The sequence below is a fragment of the Serinus canaria genome, chromosome 2, assembly GCF_022539315.1.
Source record: "Serinus canaria isolate serCan28SL12 chromosome 2, serCan2020, whole genome shotgun sequence".
Taxonomy (NCBI): Eukaryota; Metazoa; Chordata; class Aves; order Passeriformes; family Fringillidae; genus Serinus; species Serinus canaria.
In genome coordinates, this window is record NC_066315.1 from 6569147 (window position 1) to 6592891 (window position 23745).

A 23745-nucleotide genomic window follows, 5' to 3' on the forward strand; every position below is an offset into this window, starting at 1 on the left:
TTTATCTGTTTGCTATTACTTTTAAGGCTATTTGTATTAAAAAAAAAAAAACAACAAACCAAAACAAAAAACCCCAAATATGTAGGTCTGAAGAGTTTGAGAAGGTAGAAATAAGATATAGAGACTTGAATGGTGAGGCTGTGCTTGAATCCTGTGCTCAGTTCTGAGCTCCTCATTACAAACCAGATATTGAGGGGCTGGGGAGTGTCCAGAAAAGGGCAAGGGGGATGGTGAAGGGCCTGGAATACAAGTCCTGTAAGGAACAGCTGAGGGAGCTGGGGAAGTTTAGCCTGGAGAAAAAGAGGCTCAGAGGAGACCTTATCACCCTCTGGAGGGGGGGTTTGGTCTCTTCTCCCAAAACAAGCAAGAGGACAAGAGGAAATGGTGAAGATGGCAGGTTTGCAGTGAACTCTTTGATCTTAGAGGCCTTTTCCCACCTTAATGAGTCTATGATTTTGTCCACAGTATGAAGATTCCAGAGGCAGCACAGTCCAGGGATTATTGGGTGACTTTGCAGGACCAGCTGTGTGCACTTCAAGGTGGATACAGCATCAGACTTGAAATAACAGAAGGTAAGCCCCCTAAATGACATGTCTGGAACAAATGGGAAATATTCAGTCCCAAAGAGGCACTGTCTAAAAGGTTAGGGAGTAGTGGCTGACTGAAATCTAACCCAGATCTCAGAATGTGAAAATCCCATCCCTAATGGATGGGGACATTCAATGTTCTGTGTAAAAAAACTCACACATGGAAGCTGGGCAGAAGAAAACCAGCCTATGAGCACTTCAAAGGCATTTCTTTCTGCTGCAATAAGAAGTGGACATGGTCTACTCAAGGAGCTACTGAAGCCACTGCTCTCACCACAGGTCCTCCAGCTTGGATTGCCATCACTTGGGCAGAAAAAGCAGTTAAAACTATGAATTTTACAGGCAAGGGATTAAAGAGAAATAAGTCCTTGGTATTTCCCTGAAAACAGCTGTCTTCCAAGCTCTCCTTCCTGAGTTATCCTGATCATGGGATACTGGCAGCATCCAGCACACCCTTCTTAATTTCTGAAATTCTTAACTGATCCTGACAGGCATTAATCTCCAGCAGTCTACAGCAAATTCACTTGTTTGTTTGTTTGTTTGTTTTTTGTTTGGTTTTTTTTTTTTTTTTCTGGGGCTGTAGACAAGATTCATCAAAAAAAACTTTCAAGAAGCATGGATTGTTTTTTCTGTTGTTCTCAATCTTAGACTAAAATCACTAGAACACATTCTTATGCTGTTTACAGAAAAAAATGAAGTTTTCTTTCAAGCCTTGTGCTCTCTTGCCAGGAAACTCCACTGTATCTCATCCGTGACTTAGTCTTTGCAGATGAGCTGGGCACAGACAGCCTGAGGTGGGATGGAATCTCCCCTGCCTGGAGCCCCATCATGTTTATAAGGGGCAGAGAGCTCAGGGCTGTGTGGAAATGTTGTGGTGGAGGGTGCTGCTCCCCATCTCATCAGGTGACAAAGCCTGGCTAGGTTACCCAAGCACACAACAGCCTGGTGTCACTGTCATCTTTTCTGAAAAATCTCTCTGCTCCTGGGAAGCTGAGAAGCCTCAGAGAAAAGTGAAAACAATAATGATCTCATTTGCTTCTCCTGTGTTTTGCTGCTGTTTTTGGACATTGTTTACCAACTGGTGGTTGTTTGACTGGTTTGATGTGAATTGTTTTGACTTTATGACCAATCATGGTCAGGCTGTGATGGGACTCTGGAAGGAGTCCCGAGTTTTCTTTAGTATCTTTTAGCTCTCTGTCTGTATCCTTTCTCTATTCTTTAGTATAGTTTAGTATAGTATTGTTTAAAATAATACAGATCATAAAATAATAAACTAGCCTTCTGAGAACATGGAGTCAGATCCATCATTCCTCCCTTTGATGGGGCACCCAGAAAATGCCACAGCCTGGTTTGTCAGCTCCTTCACACCACGAAGCACACAGCAGTGACTGGCAGTGTGTTTATTACAACAGCAGATGGACAACCCAGCAAACGTGCAAATAATGAAATGTCACTTAAAAAAAAAGGAGAGACAGAGAGGGAAAGTGAGAGAACAGCACAGAAAGCATGCCAGGGAGGAAACCAAAATTCCCAATAGTCTCTGTGACACCACCATGGTGCACAGGCAAACCCATTATTAAGTGCTATTCCTGGGTGCTCGGCCAAAGACAAGCTGTCTCCAGTGAGACATTACATTTAAGAAGCACCCAAAGTTTAGAAACACAAGGTAAAAGCAGAAGATAACACACCTCAGTCCTGGAAAATGTGGTTAGGTAAGTGATGAGGGAATTAAGAAACCAAGACACACGGCTCTAAGGAAGGACTGCAGGAGACTGGAAATGTTACCCTTCAGATGGCTCACACTCAGTGCCAATAAAAGTGTTTTCCAATACTTATGAGTTTGTCTTACATAAATGAGACACTGGATCCCAGTGTATTTGCAGAGAAAAGCCAGCATTTGCTACAAAACAAAACTTCAGCCACAGTGAAATAGCAGAACTGCAGGAAACAAAAGATGATTTTGCCATAATGTAATGAAAACACTTGAGCTGCTGCAGCACAGGAGCAAACAATCTGAAGGGGATTCAACACAAGGATCATACTGAGGCTTACTAAGTCATCTCCACACTTCAGCTGCTTTGAGCCACTGTGTCTTTTCATTTTTTATGTTTTTTTCCACTTTTTATTGGACAAATCTCTTCAAAAACCATGTCCTCAAGGAAGAATAAAACAAAAGAGAATCAGAACTGAAAACCTCCAACTGATGGCCCTATCTGAGAAGGACTTGCAGAGCTCTCCCTTGCATATACATGACTAAAAAAGGTGACATTCACACCAGGCAAAAGATCTCTGCCACAAATACTTGAACTGTAATTATTTTTTCCAGTTCACTGCATTTAGGAAGACAGCTGCCTGTTGCCTCCTCTTTCCATTCTTGTCAGGCATTAACCATGAATAATCTTGACAATTAGAAGAAAGGGACCTGCTCTGATCTCCTAGTCCCTTAACTAAAAAAAAAAAAAAAAAAAGGGAAAAATGCAGAAGCAAAGAGGAACTTAGGGAAGGGAAGGAAAGCAAGAGGAACAAGATGATTCTGTGCTTCATTTGCTGAAGAGCAGAATGGGAGGTCAAGGGGGAACAGCACATGCTGTCCATGATGAGCAAAGATTCCCCTCTTGGTGCTTTCCTGACACATTTTCCTACATCACTCTGCAGCTGCAGAGAGCAATTTCACCTCTATGAAGTTTACAGTCACTTTGCTACAGCTTTTCTTATACCTTTAGCACCACGTGTAAAAAGAGACCAATAAATTTAATAGGCTTTATTTCGTAAGCTAAACTAGTTTTTTCTTTTCCCAAAAGAATGGATGTCTTCATTCATCACACTCTGAACTCTTTATTTAAAGGTGCATTTTGCTGAAGCTGCAACATAAAATGCCCTCAAGGACAGAAGAAAGCTCAAATTGTCAGAGACAACCCAGAAGGCTTTATCACTCTCCTAGTACAGTGTTCTGCCCAAACACAGCCTGCATGCCCTTTATGCCCCACCACTGACTTTGAGCTAAGAGACAGTGAGATTTTGGGCCACTCCTAGATTTCCAGTCAGCAGTGACAGCAGCAGCAATCCATCATTCATGCTGTGGGAATCCAAAGGGCTTTGCAAGCTGCAGATCCAGTCCAGAGTAGCTCCATGAGAGCACTTCAGTGATGAGTCTTTCACTGCCTGCTCTGGCTGTCTGGATTAGCTCTGGGAAGGCATTAAGGACATCTGTCACTGGTCAGGTCCCCCACGGTTTCTGTCCAGCCTAGAGGGAAGGGGAAAGCCAGCATTTCCAGCAGGCAATGTGCTCCCATTTTCCTGCCATGGCAGAGGCTGGACAATGTGCTTAAACTTTGGAGTTTCTCTATGATTGAATTTCACATATTCAGTGAAGTAATTATAATGTAGCCATTTCTTTGTGGCATAATCAATTCCTTTTCATTTCTAATCCAACTAAGAATAACAGTTTCACTTTTATATGAACTAAATGAACCTGCTTTGGCAAATAAACAGCCAAGAAGATAAATGGCCTCTTCTTTTCCAGGCTTCTGTTATCTTTGCAGCATATGGAGATTGCACATTTCTAATTTTCTACTTCCTGTTAAAATTTTGTTGCAAACAGATTTAACTCTGAATAGACCCTAAATTTTGTGCACTTTTAAATGTATGATTAAGCCAATATGCAAAGCAAAAAGTGCCTTTGACAGAAGCTTTCTTTCAAAAGCAGCCTGACAAGCACGACCATCTCGTGTGGTAGCTCTGAAATGAAAAGCACTATTATTAGGAGAAAAGTTCTGTTCTGTACTATTCCCACTGCCCAGAATTAAATATATATATATATATATATATATATATATATATATAAGGGAACCCTGCATCTCACCATCTCACCTCTACACCTTTACTGGCTATAAAGTGGGAGTAATGTAGGGTATTTTTTTTTTTTCATTTTCCCCTCTATTTAGAAAGCTGGCCAGACAAGGGACTGCCTCTCACTACGGTGTGCACGGCACTCGGAGCGTGGTTTACTCCGGCTCCTTCCCCAGCACCAGCGGTACCAGCGTAGCCATGACAACGCCGGGCTGGGGATGCTCCATCCCGCAGGAGGCTGAGCCGAGGCTCCGGCAGCACAGCGAGCTCCAGCTCCGTGTTTGGGCTGCAGCACCCAGCCGGGATCACTTCAGGCCGGTTGTGATCCCCTCCCAGCTCCGTGTTTGGCTGCAGGGACCATTTCAGCCCCGTTTCAATCCCGGCTGTGCTCGCTGGTGAGACACACTCCGGGCATCCCTGTGCTGGGAGCTCTGGGGGCACTCCCAAGTGTCACTAAGATGAGATTTCCCCTGCACAGCTTTGGCTGCTGTGTAGAAAGCAGGGTTAACTCTCTGAGTGCCCAGTGGAGTGAGATGAAAGAATCATCACGTCCAAGTGAAAAATCCCAGAATTAAAATTCTTTAGGCCAGCTACACAGCTTCTGAAAAAACCCATGGTTGTTAAGAGAATTGGCAGTGTCCAAGGGAGAGTAAATCTTACATTTCCAGGCTCACACACACCAAGCCCTGTTCACTTGTTAAAGTCTATCTCAAGGGATGTGCTTCAAAGAGCATCACAGTTCTGCTTGGAAGATGGTGTTAGAAGAACCAGTGACCATCTCTGGAAGAAATATAGTTAAAATACTTGCCTATCTGGAAAGTCTTGTGAACAATGAGGCAAACAGAGGAACACAACAAAGAAATTACTCATTCACACTAGAAATAGCCACCACTGAAAATAAGTCTTAGGAGTGGGTCCAGTTTGGAAATAATCCTCATACAGAAGGGAAGGGAAGAAATGACACATACCCAAGGGTTTTTTTAATAATTATTGTACATGCAGTACTAAAATTCTGAGGAAGATATTTCCCCAGGTAAACTTCAGGCTTCTTTCAAGGACTATGACTTCATTAATTTTTGTTGGTTTTTTTTTTTTTTTTTTCAGAAATAGTTCCTAATTTAGATCCAGTGCAGGGAAGAAAACCTAACAAAGGAGCCATATCAAATTCTGACTCCTTTAGCAGATTTTATACATCTTATTATTCTTTATGAGTCCATTTAAGCACCACAATTACAATGGACCAATCTGAACATGCTGTGGAGAAAGGACAAGCAAACACACACTCAGGGAAGCCCAACTGAAAACTTCAGCTCATTATCCACAAACACCAAAAGTAATTTCTGCCCTCTGCAATGGCTTTGAAAGCCAGCAGGCACTGGTGAGCTGAAACAGGCAAATCTGCATTTGATTTTGCTGACAGTTTGTGCATCAAAATGTGTCAAGAAAAATTTGATCCTGCTTGGAGAGTGTGGGAAACATTTCCAACTTAGCAGGACACCCTGGACACAGTGACAGATGGGCAGAGTATGAGCCTGGCATGGGAGAGGCCAGTTCAGAACTGGCTGTTGCTCCAAGCCATGTGGCAGACAGTCCAAACCCATTTGTCACAAAAAAATAAAGCTCACACTGGAATTACCAAAAACCAAGGGAGAGCCCCTGCCTGCAGCTCAGCCTGGCAGGGACACCCACCCTGCCAAGGAGCATCACTGAAAACCTCCCATGAAATTAATGAGCACCAAGAAGGAAACAAAACAAAGCAAAACACAGCAAAGCTTTTTTGTTTGGTGTTTTTTTTCCCTCAGGATAAATTAAATCCACAAGCAGGAAAATTTGATTCAGAATAACAATTTTGTCTTTTCCTTACCAGCAAAAATTAGGTTCATGCCAGTATTATGGCCCTAAAAAATATTAGGTTTTTTTTTCCCCATCAGGAACATTAATTTCTATCTATATATACTGAACAGCTGTACAACTATTGGTATATATATTTACATCCAAGTTTTATTGACACTTACTTTGAGGTCTATTAGAAATGGAAATTTGATTAGAACCACGATCAGGCACTAGAAGTCATCAAATACCTGTGAGGAAAGTGTCTTTTACATCAGCACAGAAAGGGTAACTTTATCAAAATATACATCAGTTCTAAAAGCAAAGGCACTGGCACCTACACTGAGAAGCAGAAACAAACTGCCCTGGTGACTCTTTCCTCCCAGATGTGGTTGTGACAGAGTTCAACTCACAGGGCATCACTATTTTTACACACATATAAAGCATGGTCTCATGTAGGGCAATGGATATGGGAAACATATTCATATGTGCATACAGATATGGTAACAAGCCCTTACAGTTTTTTAACTGCCATTTATTTTAAATTTAGGATGATTAAATACTTACTGTCTTCAAATCAGCTTGTCACTGCCCCTACTTGGGTGGCCAAACAGGCTGAAATGACGGGAAGATTTTCTCCCCCTGATGGAAACCTGATGGCTCCTGGCTGCCTGAAGCAAACTCTGGTTACAGGTGATTTACATCAACTCTGTGTTTTGCCTTTAAAGATTTGCAACAATATTGCATTTAATTCTCCTAGTTTCTTCTTGATGAATGTCAGACATCCTTGTGCATTCAGATTGATGGGGTGGGTTTGGAGGGGTGGCTGAGCTTTTTTGTTTATTTCAAACTGGGGCATATAAAAAAAAATAAATATATTTGTATTCCACTCCCAGTAATAAAAATGTACTAAACTGAAGTACAACCAAGTCTTCTTTTGCTGGGTTTCCCACTGCCTCCCTTTGAATTGAGGGCTGGCCCCTTGTCAGCAGGATCCCTTTCATCCTGCTGCCCATCATTCCCTCCTCCATCAGATAATCCTGCCCCCCCCCCAGGCTCTCAGCTGCAGCAACTCCAGTGTGCTCACACCTCCCAGGGCTGCTCAAAGTCAGCACAGCCTCTGGTCTCCAGCCCCTCCTGCACTCACCACAGAGGGGACACAGCTGAGGGGGAAATGTCTTCCCCAAAGGCTCACACTCTCATCCCTCCCGTGGCCCCTAACACTGAACAACAAGCAAAACACACAAATGCTGGCAAAATACCCTGCATTTTATACTGGATTAAATTTCATTTGCTGTTCACCATCACCCCACTGACAGAAGATCTTGAAGCCCTTCAGGCTCTGATACCAGGATGGAGCTGCCTCATCTGTTTTGGCCGTTCATTATCTCACAGATCCATTAATTGCAGTGCAAATTGCATGTGTTCAGCACTAATTCTTGTAAAAAGGGAAAAATGCAAGGGGGGACGTATGAAGCCAGTAATACAGCTCTTTATCCTGACCAACCTCATCAAATTTCAAATTAAAATCATTAAGCAAAACAGCACTTCCTGCAAACCTGTGATTTGGGGTTGCAGTGACTAGCCATGGCAATTAGTTGCTCAGCAGTTCAGGAGGCTCTGAGATGAGCAGTAGGAGAAACCAAGCATTGCAGGATGCAGAGACCAGATGGTTTTAGGCTGAAAATAAATAAATGCCCCCCAAATGATAATGTCTCTTTCCAAAACATTAACGAAAAGTTATGCAAGGGAAAAAAAAAAAAAACCAACAAACCAACCCCAAACCCAAGCTACATTCTTTAACTAGATAAAAGAACATTTTGTTCAGCCTTGGGGTATCTATTGTAATTAAATGCTCTAAAAACAGGACAACAGCCCCGTGCCGGTCATGCATACAAGAGACAAAACACGACAAAAAAACCCCAAAATACCCAAGAACCATGCATTTCTTACAGAGCCTGAAGAATTCCTGCCTCTCGGCAGACTCCTGCAATGCACTCGGGCATCCACCTAAATGAATGCAAAACCCATTTTCCCCTGCTAAGATAAATTAATTTAATAATAAAAATAATCAAATCCTGAGAAACCTAGGGACAGCCGAACCCCGGCTCTGACTTACAGCTCTGAAAAATCCTGCAGTCTGGCTGGAAATGTCCATCGAAGAACTGCATTGAAAGCTTTTCCCTAAAGGCAAGCGCATTTAAACATCTCGGGCTCTGCTACTGGAGCTGATGCTGCAACAGATGGGGCTCAGGGCTGGGTGTGTTGGTGCCTCCCATCGCGGCACGGCGCGGGGATGGCAGCGCCGGCGGAGCTACCGCAGCGCAAGGAGGGCGGGCGGGCTCTCCCGCTGCGGGCTCGCTGCCAGCATCGCCCCGGCATCACGGCCAGGTTCGCTTCTCCGCCTGCAGAACCGACCGTGGGCTGGGACAGAACCCCGGCATCACGGCCAGGTTCGCTTCTCCGCCCGCAGAACCGACCGTGGGCTGGGACAGAACCCCGGCATCACGGCCAGGTTCGCTTCTTCTGCAGAACCGGCCATGGGCTGGGACAGAGCCCCGGCATCACGGCCAGGTTCGCTTCTCCGCCTGCAGAACCGACCATGGGCTGGGACAGAGCCCCGGCATCACGGCCAGGTTCGCTTCTCCGCCCTGCAGAACCGGCCATGGGCTGGGACAGAGCCCCGGCATCACGGCCAGGTTCGCTTCTCCTGCAGAACCGGCCATGGGCTGGGACAGAGCCCCGGCATCACGGTCAGGTTCGCTTCCTCGCCCGCAGAACCGGCCGTGGGCTCGGCCAGCGCGGGCGGGTCATTCAGCAGCGGTTTTGGGTGCGAGATGCTCAGGGGGCACGGGGGAAGTCGGAGGGTTCAAATAACCTCAGGCAGTTTTAATGCGATCCGAAGGGGGGAGAAAAAAGATCCCGTTTTCAATAGCAGAAGTTTCAGATGACTGAGGCTGCGTCTGCAGCAGTATCGAATACCTTGGGGAAGGCAGCACAGAGCAGCAAATGCGTTTTCAAGGCTGGAGTCTCTGCTGCTCCATAACAGCCCTATTCCCCACTTAACCACAGCCCCACTTTGTAGCTGCACAAAAGTCACATTATTTCTCTGGGCTTAAATTTTCCCATCTGCAGCGTGAATAGGGAATGACTTGGCTAACTTTTTAATTTATTGTAAAGACCTCACTGGGAAAATAAAGTGCCTGAGCACAAAGTATAACCATCAAAAGTATCACCATCCAAAAAAAAAGATAATAGCTATTTTGAAAGGGCACCACATGAACAAGTGCTTAGCAGAGAGCAATGCAAACTCTCCCAGTAGGAGCTGAGGGATGGTGGGGATTTGAGTTTTCTTCTTCATCAAGCTAAATCCTTCCTTTATAACCTCATTCAGCTTTGATTGCTCCAACCAGTCTCACGGAGTCCTTTACTGGCAATGACATTGTTCCCTAGACCATGGGGACATATCCTTGGCCAGGATGTTATCGAAGGCTGGCTCAGATCAGTTCACCTCTGCTAGAACAAAGCAAAAGAAAGCAAAGGCAGAAAGGTCATCCCTGCAGCTTCCAATACTTGAACAGAGGCATCAAAACACCATGCAATGAGCTGACACCTCCCTGGAGAAACAAGCGGCCAGATCTTGAGCCACAGAGCATTACCAGTCCTTTCTTGGTCATCTCACAATACCATTTGTGATGATCTGTTGAAAAACTCCCTAAGATGGAGGATTTTCTTTAATTAATGACTCCAGGTCACTAAACCACCAGATCAGGGGAGGGGACTTGGCTTACACATCACTCTCAGTCTATTCATCCCATTCACTGGATGACACTGCACTCTTTTGCAAGAGGATGCAGCCAACACCACCCTTAATTCTGCTATATCAAAGAATAAATCCCACTGAGGCTGGGCAGTACTTCAGCAGCAAAAGGGATGAGGTCCAGGTGACACTCCTCGTGTGCCAGGCAGACAGCACATCCTAGGAACCATCCACTGCTCTCTCTTCCTTCAGCATGCTAAGTGCCTCTGATAACACAAGCCCCTTGGGAGCAAAAAAGCTAAAAATGTACATAGTACATACTCACAAATGGCAGCTATACTTGAATCCTCTCAAGACAAGATCAGTGGCAGCACTTTTTAACAGAAAGATGCAAAAATATTTGGTGTTTAGAAGATTTGTCCCCAGCTAAATTAATATTTGATGCATGCAGAATGTACAAATAGTTTGGGAAAATAAACAAGCTTCCTCTTAAATGCTGTTTAAGGGGTAAGAGAGAAACCAATCAACCAGCTGGAGCAAGCAAAACACATTTTGTCTCTCCTCCTCAAGCTGTAGGAGAAAGGAAGGAATCAGTGGCTGACCTAAAGAGCTCTCCTGCAAAGCACAGTTCAGATCAAATCCTTCTCTGTATGGGTAACTTCGAAGGATTATTCTGATTAGCAATCAGATCAAATAAAAAGGGGCATTAATAGCCAGGAAAATGTCCCACATCCCTAAATCATCCCCTTTAAATCACTCACAGGCTCAGTTCCATGTAGCCAATGCCAAGAATCATCCAGACCTATTAAAGTGTTTAAAAAAAATAAATCTTAAAATCATTTCTGGTCTCAAAGTCTGATTGGCACAAATTCCACCTCAGAAACATGCCTTTTCCTCCTCCACCTTTGGATAAAGAGTGTGAAACAGATTGCACAACTACATCTCAGGCAGGCAGAACAGTTAATGGTTTAGATACCATTTCATAAATATTTGCTGAACTAGTTTTTGGATTCTGTCCAGTTTCTGACAACCATTAAAAACATTGAATAATTTGCCATTTTCTTTCACCCTTCTGGGGTGAAAAATAGGCAGAGAGATTTTATTGCTATAATTTCTTACCATTATTTAATGCTCACTCGTATTTATGTTGATGTCTCCTGCCAAAGAAGCTCAACTGATGCTTGAATCTACAGGCCTGAGGTGTCCAAATCACATTTATGTAAATGTTTATAAATTCTTTATTAAATATTCCCATACTGAAAACCTGGGCTCATATGTGGCTGCATAAGCAAGTGGTGAAGATCTGAGAAAAACCAACCAATTTCTGATTAAATACCTTGTTTCACACTGGGATTTCAAGTGCCTGTGCTCTATCAGAGATGCTGAGGTTCAGTGACTAAAAGCAGCAGTGAATTACAGCACATCATCTAGCATAAGATGGTGCAATCTGGGAAATCACACAAATAAAGTCATTTGATGATGTTTTCAACCACACTTTACTGTCAAGTTCTAGGAGTCTCTATGAACAGGGATCCAAAACTCCAGCCATTTCCTTGCTTCCTTACATACTAAGTACAATTCAGGAGGTTCCAGAAAATGCTTTATATAATCAACTTTCCATGACAATAGATTTCTCAGATATTTTCAATTTTTTTCCTCCCAATATTCCAAGTCCTTACATCTCAAGCTCAGCAGTCATTATTTATTTTTTAACTATGTTTCTTTAAAAAGAACGTTCCTTTTAGAGCACTTCTAGATCACTCACATATTTGGACTGGCTGTAGGATTCTCACATATTCTCACTCACATATTCTCACTGGCTGTAGGATTCTCACTCATTTTACGAGTCAGTAACGCTGGAGGGAAAACAAATCACCAAAACCTGCTTGTGCCTTGGACTGTGAATTACACACTCACCTATGGCCCAAAGGGCAAACCTGAGCAAAGCAGATTTATGACTGTCATGTTTTCACCAGAAGAAAGCTACAGAATTCCCTGCCCTGCTGAAACAGGCATTGTTGTACTGGTTTATTTTTCCATTTGGAGAGTTTGGTTTTTAAAAATTCAGAGCCAGACCCCTCAATCAGCTTCAGATTTGACTGCACATAATACCGGCACAATTTCCTTGAACTGTTCCAAAACACCAACTCAATTTCATCCTTTTAGTCCAAGTACAAGCCTAAAGTATCATAAATTTCTATCTGGCAGTACAGCAACCTTCCACAATTTCCCAGAGGAGACAGAAAATGTCTGGCTATTGGTTGTTGTTATTTATATTCCATAATTTTCCACAAAGATACGGTGGGTTTGTAAGTACTACATAAATTAGATGAGTTCATGGAGCCAGCTTCCATTATAGTTTCCTTTTTCTTATGAGGCAAAGAGTGCCTTGAAATCAATGGAGCTTCTGTCTGTGAAGATATCACTTCAGAACACAGCAGACACAGCAATTATTGAAGTGCATGGTGAGCCAGAACTCTGCATGGCAGGGCAGGACTTTTGTCCACTGCGTAATTAAGAAAGATTTTTCATATTTTTTACAGCCAACACAGCCATCATATTCATGGTTGTACTTTCCCTGCTCCTACTGAGCACAAGCAGCAACCAAAAGAAACATGCCACACAGATGTGGAGACTCTAGGCAAGAAGCCAAAGCACCTGGGCAATGCTCAGGTGAGAGAAGCAAGTCCCTGAAGGGCAGGGAAAGCCACAGCAGCAGCTGGGAGACCAGCAGAGCCCAAGGGGAAGATGAAGTGGGGAGAAAAAATATCTTAAACTGCACCATAAAACACACCAGCTCTTAGTAGGACAGCCAGAGCAGTCTTTTAAGAGTTGATGTTGGGCAAAGGGCAGCTGTGATCTGCAAGAGTTGGAAAAAAGAGTACAAGAAAAAAACCCAAAACATTTAGCTCCCAGAGTAAGAGGTAGGGATGAACTTCAGAGTCCACCCCACCCAAATCAGGCAAAACTGCAATGAAGGGTGATGGAGATGGTACAAAATGGAAAGAGAGAGGAGCAGAGAAAAATATCCCATGACAAACAAAATTCACAGTTTACTCCTATTTTAATCTCAAACAGCCACGATTTTTTCCTTGCAATTTTTCAGCATGATCTACCAAGCAATGAACCAAGTAGCTGGGATTCCTGACTCACTGCTGACAAGCCAGAAGGAGAACATCCATGTGAGAAACATCAAAGCTCAGTGAGCAATCACCCATCCCTCGGAGGGGAGGGAGCACCCTGCCAGCCTCTGCAATGAGGATGGATCACACTGCACCAGGGATGGATCACACTGCACCAGGGATGGATCACACTGCACCAGGGATGGATCACACTGCCCAGGGATGGATCACACTGCACCAGGGATGGATCACACTGCACCAGGGATGGATCACACTGCACCAGGGATGGATCACACTGCCCTAGGGATGGATCACACTGCACCAAGATGGATCACACTGCACCAGGGATGGATCACACTGCACCAGGGATGCCTCAGCCAGCTCAGGTACCAAAAGCTGAATAGCTGCATTCTCAAATCTACTTCTTCAGCAGGACTCACACAGAGGGGTTTTTCCCTCTGCATTTGCATATATAGCCAGATGCAAATGACATTGAAATGATGAGGTGTTCATACAAAGGCAGTAATCGAGGCTGCACAACAGCAGCCTTGTGCCTGCTCCACATGGACCCCACTGCCCTTCCCACCTGTCTAAACCTCACAGATGGAGGGATGGAGCCTCTTTCCTGCATCATGGTGGGGAGGAAGGGATGGAGACATTTCTGGAGAGGTGCCAGGGCAGAGCTGTGCTGTGTCTGGGGTCAGTGGAGGTCTCTGGGTGCCTGGGGAGAATTACAGAGTCTGAGCTAGGACACAACGTTCAATAACTCTGGGAGTTTTTGATGGACCAACACTTTGAACTGTAATCCCCTGTGGTGTGGGTGAAACCCCTCAGAGATGTCCTGGTCTATGAGGATGAATAAATCAGAGAGCAAAATTAATGTCAGGAACTTGGTGGTGCCTCTGTGGTGCCTCATTCAGCTTTGCTTGTGGCATTTGGGGGGGCTGCCACACTGGTATCAGTGCTGATCTGGGAGGTTTTGAATCTGCAGCAATTGGTGATTCAGGATGAGCAGATTTAAACATTGTGGACTAGCTCAGAGCCCCCATTGCCTTTGTTCTCTACAAAGGCATTGAATTTTAAAAGTTTTGAAGGACACAGGATCAGTCTTACCTTGCTTCTACTGTATCCCTTAAAAGCTTGGATGTGAAACACCCTTTGTGAGCCAGAAACAGTCCCACAAGACAACAGAAGAATGCTACTGCAGCATCTGGAAATGGGAGAAAACCACAGGGAAGTAGGATCTGGTGATTTATGGGTAAGAACTCCAACCAGAGACTTCAGCATAAAATCCTTTTATATCTGTATGCAAAGGCTGTTGGGACCTATAAAAATGTGAATTTTGCAATATGGCTTTCAGCTTCACTGGTCCCAGAGTGGGATCTCTAAGGAGCAGCACTTCCACGAGGACGCAGCAGTGGCCACATGGATGAGTGGAGATGCCTCAGCTCTGCTCCTGCCTCCTTGATCTCTCTGCCTTTGGCTGCTCCCTCCCTTGGCACCACACACTGCTCCTGGGGGCTCTGGCAGCAACTGGGATAGGGGCATCAGTGCCCAAAAAGCCAGGGGAACAGGGGGAAAAAATGAGGCAGGAAGGAGAAAAAGGTGATGGTAATTAGCTGCACATAAACCCAGCCACACCTGAGCAGTCTGTAACATTTTAAGACTGGCTTAGAGATTGTGGTGGAGAACATGTAATGCTACAGCACATCTGCAGCTCTCAGGGGAGCGCTAATTATTTACCCAAAAGAAAACATCCCACTACAATAACATCACAGGACACCCATCCAGGAATTAAGATGCTCTTGCACGCTCACAGCAAGTTGTATTTTCTTTGAACCTCATGACTTAGGTTTGACTGTTGTGATGGATGTGGAGTTTTTTCATTGAAGCTGTCCTCATGCCTGCAGGGCCCAGGTGAGGTACCCACGTCCTCACATCTTTGTACAGCCTGGCTAGGGACAATTTGTTCTTCAGGTCAGGGATTCTGGGCTTTCTTAGGCACTCTGTGCACGTAGCAGCTTTGCTCTATGAAGGTTTTACCTTTTGTAGGTGTGCAATAAATAGTAACCATTAACTCTGAATTGAAGCAAGGGTCCACCTGGAAAAGGATAAAGTGGCTGCCTACATACAGGAATGAACAGTTAAAACATCATCAAAGGTTTAGAAGTTGAAGTACAAAGATCTCTGCTGGTATCAACTGGCTGTTAGGAAAAAAAAAAAAAAAAAAGGAGGTAAGAGCACCTTGCAGCATTTAAAGTAGGTCAGCACTGCCAGAAAAGAAATACTTTTAAATACATCGTGATGCAGGAACCAGACACAGAGTTACAAATTCACCAGAAAGAACTTGTCAGCTGAACCAAAATAGAAGTAAATGAATTTATCCACTCAATTTAATGTAGAGACATGCAGCAGTTGGGGCTGATGAAATGGGTACAAGCCACCAACACTTGCAGACTGGCACAAACACCCTAGGAATAGTTACATCCACAGTATCATGCTGGTTCCTACTGGAATGAGCAGTCAGACTTTCAGCCTGTAACTAGAGATAATCTCAGGGATTTCTGGAATACAGATGGACCATTTCCCTAAGAGCTGCTTCATCCACTCCCACAGCACCAGGGGCTGCCCAGCTCTCAGGAAGGTGCTCTACAAGGCTGGGGTCAGAGCAGACACATCACACAGGGATGCTGGCAGCAGCTCCTCTCTGCTCCCTCTGCAGCTCAGGGACCCTCCCAGGAGAGCCACATCCCCTCCTCAAAAGGATGCAAAATGCTCAGAGGCAAAGCCCCACTGTTCCATTGTGGGATCCACAAGCACAGTGGAGCCCTGTGGTGATGAGCTCTGAAATAGATGTCATCTATGACAAAAGTCCAGTGTCTATTTAACTGCCAGAGGCAGTTCTGGATATAGGATGCACCCAGTGAGAGTGAAGTTATTTTAAGATAAAATATTTAATTACCACCACAGGGACTTATTTACAAAAACAAGAAACCAAAAAAACAACCAAATAAAAAAAAAACAAAAACAAACAAGTAAGAGCATATACAAGTTTAGGTTTTACTTCCCAATTTGGTCATGTAAATAATAACTTTTAATAATCTACCCACACCGGAAAGAGAAGTGTGCTCTCAAAGTCTCTCACCACAGACAACAACACTTTAAAGACATCCTGGACACAAAATTTGCCTAAAGAAAAGTGAATGCAATTTGATTTGAGAGAACCCAACTAATAAAGAGCCAACAAAATTTTAAAAAATCAGATACAAAGTACAAATGATCACATCAGAAGGAACACTTATGTCAATTTCTGCAGTATTCTGGTTTAATTTGGTTTATTTTGTTTTCTTGGGTTGGGTTTTTTAGAGGTAAGACAAGTTGCACACAAAGCAATCACTAGGGCATGTATATAAAACAGACTTTTTCACTTCAGAAGTTCATGATGTAATTTAAAAGGGGAAATCTTTTAAAGGCTGTAAACTTTATATCTCACAAAAAAAAAAAAGGGTGTAAACTTCACTCAATTAACTTTATTCATACTGTGACCCTGGTTAATAAGAGTAATAATGTGTGTGAATATATGTACATCTATCTGAGAAAACACACACACACATCTATAAATACAGACACATGCATAAAAACTACTGCTGCAGGTGAATATTTTTAGTTCTTCCCCCATTCTATGGCCTCCCTGTTACATCTACAATTTAAATGATGAAGGATGACTTTGTGGTTGAGGTTGGCAGGGTACCCACATTCTATTCCCAGCAGACAAATTCCAGCAAGCCCTGAAGGCTGATGGGTCTTTTCTCTCAATCATAGATTGACTAGATTTGTTTAGGAAGAGTCAATTTTTTTTTTTTTTTTTTGGTAGAACTGGAAGAAAAAGCAATGATTTTTTTTAAACTTTGTACATTTGACACAATAATCACTTAAACACACAAATAAAATGGCAGCAACAACTACAACCTACACACAAAGCATCACTTGTTTGATTCCTTGCACTGAAGTTGTCCTCCACAGATATTTGGGCTTCCAAACCTGCCCCAAACACCCCAGATTCCACTGGGGGAGGAAGCCCCAAACCTGTTTTGGAGAGATTCTGTGAATGATGCTGAAAAAATACTGAAGATTGCAATCAGAACATTAATTATGTCATATCAATTTAAAAGATCAACCAATTTTCTCCAAGGCATAGAAAAGCCCAAGCTGGAAAAGACCTCAAAAGATCATCCAGACCAACTTTTCATGGAAAGGGAGCCTAGATGAGATTATCTAGCACCCTGCCCAGTCACATCCTGAAAACCTCCTGGAAAGACCCATTCCATAGCTCAAATACCACATTTATATAGTGTTTGTTTTGATCACTGTGTTACAGTGCTGCACTGGGTAACAGAAGTCCAAAGGCTTTTGAGCTGACAGAAATCCCCCTGTGAGTGCCCAGCCACCCCCTCCAGCTGTCAGCACCAGAGCAGCTTCTGAACAGGAACACATCCCATAAACAGCAGGATCATCTGTTTCGAAGGTTGGAGACTAAAATCTTGTTTCTTGGCAACATTCAGTAATTCAAAGCACATTCTTATGTGTTTCATAAAATGCCTTTTTCTTCCTTTTGTAGTACTTTTGAGCCTCTACACATTTTCCAGTGAGAACAGGGCTGGTGGACATGAGTCCCAGTCCCAATCTCTGAGCTGGGTCCCTACATGGACCTGGGCAAAATTGTGCTTTGCTGTGGCAGGTCTAAAGAGATCTGACAGACCTAATACAAGATCTATTAATACTTCCACTGATCTATCAGCAAGAACCACTCTTGAACACCAGGCTGTGCAGCCACATTTGCAAAATGCAGGAGTATCAGTTCTGAACAAGCAGGTCAAATCCCAACTCTTCTTTATTTATCATGAAAAGGAAAAAGCATTAATGGCTGTTCCAAAAACTTTACTGTTTTCATTTCTCCTCTTCTGGCTGTTCTTTGCTGTTTTTTTAGGCTACACTGTATTCAGAGACACCACCTTTTAACAGAACATACAGGAACAAGTATAGTTCAGTGAAATTCTGATATAGAGATAATAAGATGGCATTAAATAAGGAAGTACCAAGAAACCTGAGAAACCATTTGGCTACAACACCAGCATTAAGTATGACAAACAGCAGCTTTGGATCTTGATCAACAAACAGCCAGTGGTTGAGGGCTTTGCAAACAACTCCAGAAAGGCTTTCAACATTGCCCTTGTTGTTGGATACCTCTTTAGAGCTCCTGCCAAAGATAATCCTCCCCTACAGCCCAGTAATATATTCAAAATAGAGAATTTTATTTACTTTAGGATATGTTAATTACTACTTGTATGTGTTATTAGCAGCAATTTCTTAAGAATGCACAAGTTGCCAGCTATTTTGAAAGGAAAAAAAGGAGGAATTGCAGCTACAAAATACTTCTGGGTTTACCCTCTCCTAGAACTTGAATTAAAACATGATGAGTGTGGCATAATACACCAGCTACAAGGCCCTAAAATAGAATAAACATTTCCATCCACGTACAGCTCAAGATATTTGTTTCTCCAGGACCACTGCCTCTCTTGATTGCAAAGCAGCTTTTGAAAACAGATTTCTCAGTCCCTCAGCTTTCCACTCGAATGCTTCAGAAATATGCCCATTTAACAAGTTGCAGGAGGACCTTGGGGACCTCCTGCTGAAACTCTGACAGCACACAGACATTGTAAGAAACTGGCTTCCACCTCAGCTAAAGCTTTTGTACAAAAGGTTTTTCCATACAGAATTCATTCCTTGGTGTTGAGAGTCTGATTACTTCTCTTCAGAGCATCAGTAGAGATTTCCACTGAAAGCTTATCAGCAGAGAGTGTTTCTGGGAAAGGAAAAAGAGAAATATATCTAACTTGAACTTTGCAGTGCAGCCTTTCACTGCCTTTGGAAGCTACACTGTGAGGTCAGATTTTTGTGTAATATACTGACAACATCTCAAGCATCAGTAGAAAAGGAGCTAATTTGGTTTATTTGCTTTAGGGCAGGAAGAATGGAAGGAGAAAGCATCTGGAAGAAGAAAATGAAACCCTTACAACTGCCTGGAAAACACCATTTCAAATGCTAGATTTCAAGGTCATGGAAGGAAGTGACCACTGACTAGACTATATTTAAATGCCCTGTGAAGCTCAATACTGTGCTTATTTTTAGGCAAGAATAATAACTATTCCCCTTTCTTCTGTACAAACTTATTCCTAACAGGCATCCTGTCCAAAGAGTCATCCAGGAGAACTCCTAACACTGACAGGAGCACAGTAAGGGGCTATGTGGCTGCCTACAGGAACACTTCTTTTTTTCCTAACACCAAAGAGATATCAGCAGTGCATTTCCAGGATGGAGTTTCCTTCCCCAGGTGCAAATCCAACATCTAGTCCAGTCGATGATGATCCAAAAGTTGTGTCAGACTGCAGATTACATCCCAGCTGAAAGGAAATCCAGCCAGCATCCCTCAAAATGTCTTAGCCTTACCCTGTGATAATTTTAGCTGTGGTCTTCCAAGGCAGAGCTTGCCCAGACAAGTGCTTCAGAGCCATGCAGAGAAAAGTGAGCACCAGCAACATCCACTGGTTAATGGTTCATGTTTCTGAATCCATTCCTCATTTTGGTTTTACAAAAATTAAGAGGTTTATCCAACTTACTGCTAGAGTTTGAGCTTCATGTACTGAAAGGACAAGCATAATGTTCTGGCATGAACTGATTATTGGGTCACTGGGAGAAGAAAAGGTGATTCACATGCTTGAGGTTGAAACAAATGGAGGTGTCCAGGTCAGAAAGACAGAAGGACAGAAGGGATTTTCTCTTTTTCCTTCCTTCCTTCCTTCCTTCCTTCCTTCCTTCCTTCCTTCCTTCCTTCCTTCCTTCCTTCCTTCCTTCCTTCTTCCTTCCTTCCTTCCTTCCTTCCTTCCTTCCTTCCTTCCTTCCTTCTTCCTTCCTTCCTTCCTTCCTTCTCCTTCCTTCCTTCCTTCCTTCCTTCCTTCCTTCCTCCTTCCTTCCTTCCTTCCTCTCCTTCCTTCCTTCCTTCCTTCCTTCCTTCCTTCCTTCCTTCCTTCCTTCCTTCCTTCCTTCCTTCCTTTCCTTCCTTCCTTCCTTCCTTCCTCCTTCCTTCCTTCCTTCCTTCCTTCCTTCCTTCCTTTCCTTCCTTCCTTCCTTCCTTCCTTCCTTCCTTTCCTTTCCTTCCTTCCTTCCTTCCTTCCTTCCTTTCCATTCCTTCCTTCCTTTCCTTCCTGGTTCCTTCCTTCCTTCCTTCCTTCCTATCCTTCCTGTTCCTTCCTTCCTCCTTCCTTCCTGTCCTTCCTTTCCTTCCTTCCTTCCTTCCTTCCTGTCCTTCCTTCCTTCCTGTCCTTCCTTCCTTCCTTCCTTCCTCCTCCTTCCCTCCTCCCTCCTCCCTCCTTCCCTCCCTCCCTCCCTCCCTCCCTCCCTAACATGAAAGTGCTTTGTGTGGATGGTTTTCACCTTTTTATGTGTGGACCCATTTCCAGGGCCACTTCAGAAGATTACCTAACAAATCTTTCCTGCTGGGAAAGCAAATTTCAGAATAAAAAGCTGGTAGCAGTCTTGATTACTCCAGCCCCTTTCCTGCAGTACATCATGGTGGTGGATTTTGGTTTCAGTGACCCTCTGCTGAAGCTGTGATTTGCTCTGGACTGTAGAGGCTCCCTGCCTATGGGGTGTACTAAAGGTTCTGCAGATCCTTGTAGCATGAAACCTTTGGAGATGGCAACTGCCAACACCGACAGAGGAGCACCTCTTGGAAAGAACTGGCATCAGTCATGGAACAAAAAGCAAACACAGCATTTCAGGGATGTATGTCCAAGTTTCTGTCTCTCACAAACACCCCTGCACACACCCCACCAACATGCTCATGGCAACCAGTGCCACTGCACACAGAATTTTTGAGACATTCATTTTGTTGTCCTAAGCAACCACCAGATCAGCTTGTTCCTCCAGATGTAACCACAAACATTCAGCAGATTAAGCTCAGCTCTCTGGCCAATTTCATGTCTTTTTTTTTTTTTTTTCATTGTAGAAACGAGGTAACAGGACAATGCAGAACAGTCCATATTGATCTTATCCCACTACTAAATTTCTTCAGTTTATGAAAATCACTGAGAGGTTTCTGTGTCAGCTACTCAGAAAGCTGTACAGAAAGGCAGTGCCTCTAATACATTACAAAACTAGTTGTAAAGTCATATGCTTGATGTATGGCCTCAGCTAAGCCACATGCTCAAAACAAGGATTGCATCTGAATCCAGTGTTTTGCAATTGCTATTTTAACAACCTGTTTTAAGTTGCCTTCAAGTCTTGCCAAATTGTAATGAGAAAGAGCAGAAATTTTCCAAAGCTGCGTCTGCCCAAAGAGGAACTATCTGAGAAAACTTCAGCCAAAATATTTAAGTCAATCCTAAAAAATGTTGCAGAGAATATTTCTATATAAGAAACAAATTTCTGGTGAATTTTAGAGGGAGGTTTCTAGCTCCTCCTTGGGTTGGGTTTAAGAGTTATGACTTGGCAGGACAGACTGCATAAGGCAAACATTTCTGTTCTCTATACAAAAATGAACCTAAATTAAACTACTTTATACAGGGATGCTTACATTGGACAAGCACTGGCAGCAGTGGAACTGAAACACTGAGCACCTTCAAATAAGGGGAGTAAAAATGTGGGAGATAATGTGGCCAGACTAGCAAGCAAGCAGCTGTGGTACCTGAGAATATCTCAAAAGAAGAAAGGGATTGAGAGGTAGAGAACAGAATACCTGCTGGACAAGGAGACTGAAATTGAGTTCAGACATCCACAGAATGGAAGTTGGGATTAAGAAGCAGACATGAGGTAGGGACAGGGCAAAGTGGCTGAAGGTGTAGGGTGTGAGTGAGACAGCTTTATTGAGAATGGGCAAAAGAGACTTCACTTCCACCTGCAGAAGATTAAACAGAATCAATTCCTCCTGAAGAAAGCAACAGGACTGGGTAAACTGACATTATGAGCAGGAGTCAGCCAAGACTGAGACACCTAAATTCAGGTGTCTCACCACAAATGCCTACATATAACCTAGTGTTTGAATTCCCAGGATAGAAAATAGATGTGAAGGGGGCATTCAGTGGCTGAAAGGGAGGTCCTTATTGCCATCTGAGACAACATGGGTGAGGGCACAAGGCTGACATCTGCCACAGCATCTACATGGAGCCTGCACTCTATAGGAAAATACTTCACCAATTTGCCTGGAGTCCTTTGGCAGAAAATATGTCACTGTTTGTGACTGATATATCCTCTCCAGAGAGGGGCCAGCAGCAGAATCCCAGTGTCAATGAGGAAAGCTGAAGGCCTGGCAGGGTACCTTAGCACAGCTCCAGTGGTAGCTTACAGGCTTATAAGTGGGCATCCTGATGGATCTGCAGAAGAGAGCAGAACTGAAGCTGGACAAGCTGCTTGTGTCCAAATGTTTCTCAGCTTTTGAGGCACTGACTGCAACCTTACCAATATTCTTTCAACACTTGCATATTCTTATATAAAGGCCTTATATATGAATTTGGACTGGGGTAGCCAGAAGCATCTGATGAAATTGAAACAAGTCTTCTTTGATTTGTGCTAGTCCATAAAGCAGCACTAGGCATACATAATGCACAGCATGTTCTCTACAGATAGGTACCTTTGCCAACTAAAGCAACCCCAGAGATGGTTTTTCTAACCACTAGAGACAAATATGCTTAAACAAATGGTTTATGAAATCCAATAGCAAGGCACTGAGAGCAAGGCCAGTCTAGTTTGATTTCTCTGCCTCCTGTTTATCTCTCCTTGAGGAATTCAAACTGAGAAGTCTTTGTGTAACTCGTGAAGACCAAAGAGGAAGCTGAAAGCGCTGTGAAAAGGTTACTGAAGACAACAACTGGGAACAGATACATGCTTTGCACTATGTTAATCATGAACAGTTTTTGTTTGAAACCTCAAACACAAGCTCCAGCAGTTCAGGCCCCAAACCTGATGCGGATATTTGGCAATCACCAACCTGTGTGCAAAAGAATAAAGAAAACCCTGCTCTTTGTCCTGCTGTTAGAGCTGTTTACTTTCTGGCGTGAGCTTGCAGTTCCTGAGATCTTAGAGTAAGTTCTGTAACCACAGAGCTGCAAAAGTTTGAGAGCTGTACCAGACCTTGGGCCAGTAGTTCAACAAACAACTACAAAAGAAGAGTTCAGATCTTCAAAGAGAAAGAGGAAGGAAATCAGCTGTCAGCTAGCTTAAAAAAAAGAAAAAAGAAAAAAGATGCAGATGACTCATCGCTTACCAGTTTACCTAAGAAAAAAATCCCAACCACCAAGAGCCTGTGAGACACTGAACACATAATGTTTAAATTTCTCATTAAAAAAAAAAAAGGCCACAGAAATAAAACTGTAAGTACAAATAAACTTCCTTGGGAAAGCAGCATCAGCGTGGGCAGTAAAGAAGTTGTTGAAGTGGAACAATGAGGCAAACCTGACATTGATTGGATTTAAGGCTCTAATCACTTTCCCTTGCACACGAGTCTCATATCTGTTGTTAACTTTAATGAGACTTATGTGCCAAG

The 23745-nt window shown here is 43.4% G+C and overlaps 1 protein-coding gene across 2 annotated transcripts in view; it reads right to left on the reverse strand.

The window, feature by feature from the left end:
* PRKAG2 (protein kinase AMP-activated non-catalytic subunit gamma 2) overlaps positions 1-23745 on the reverse strand; it is a 213099-nt gene that overhangs the window by 152283 nt on the left and 37071 nt on the right. Inside the window, exon 1 of one of the 2 annotated variants that reach the window (XM_018909173.3) lies at positions 8386-8520. The exons of the other annotated variant lie outside the window; for it this stretch is intronic. Coding sequence (XP_018764718.1) covers positions 8386-8466 — 81 coding nt within the window. The 5' untranslated portion in view covers positions 8467-8520. Of the gene's footprint in view, positions 1-8385; positions 8521-23745 lie in introns of those variants that run through there. 2 annotated transcript variants of the gene reach the window in all.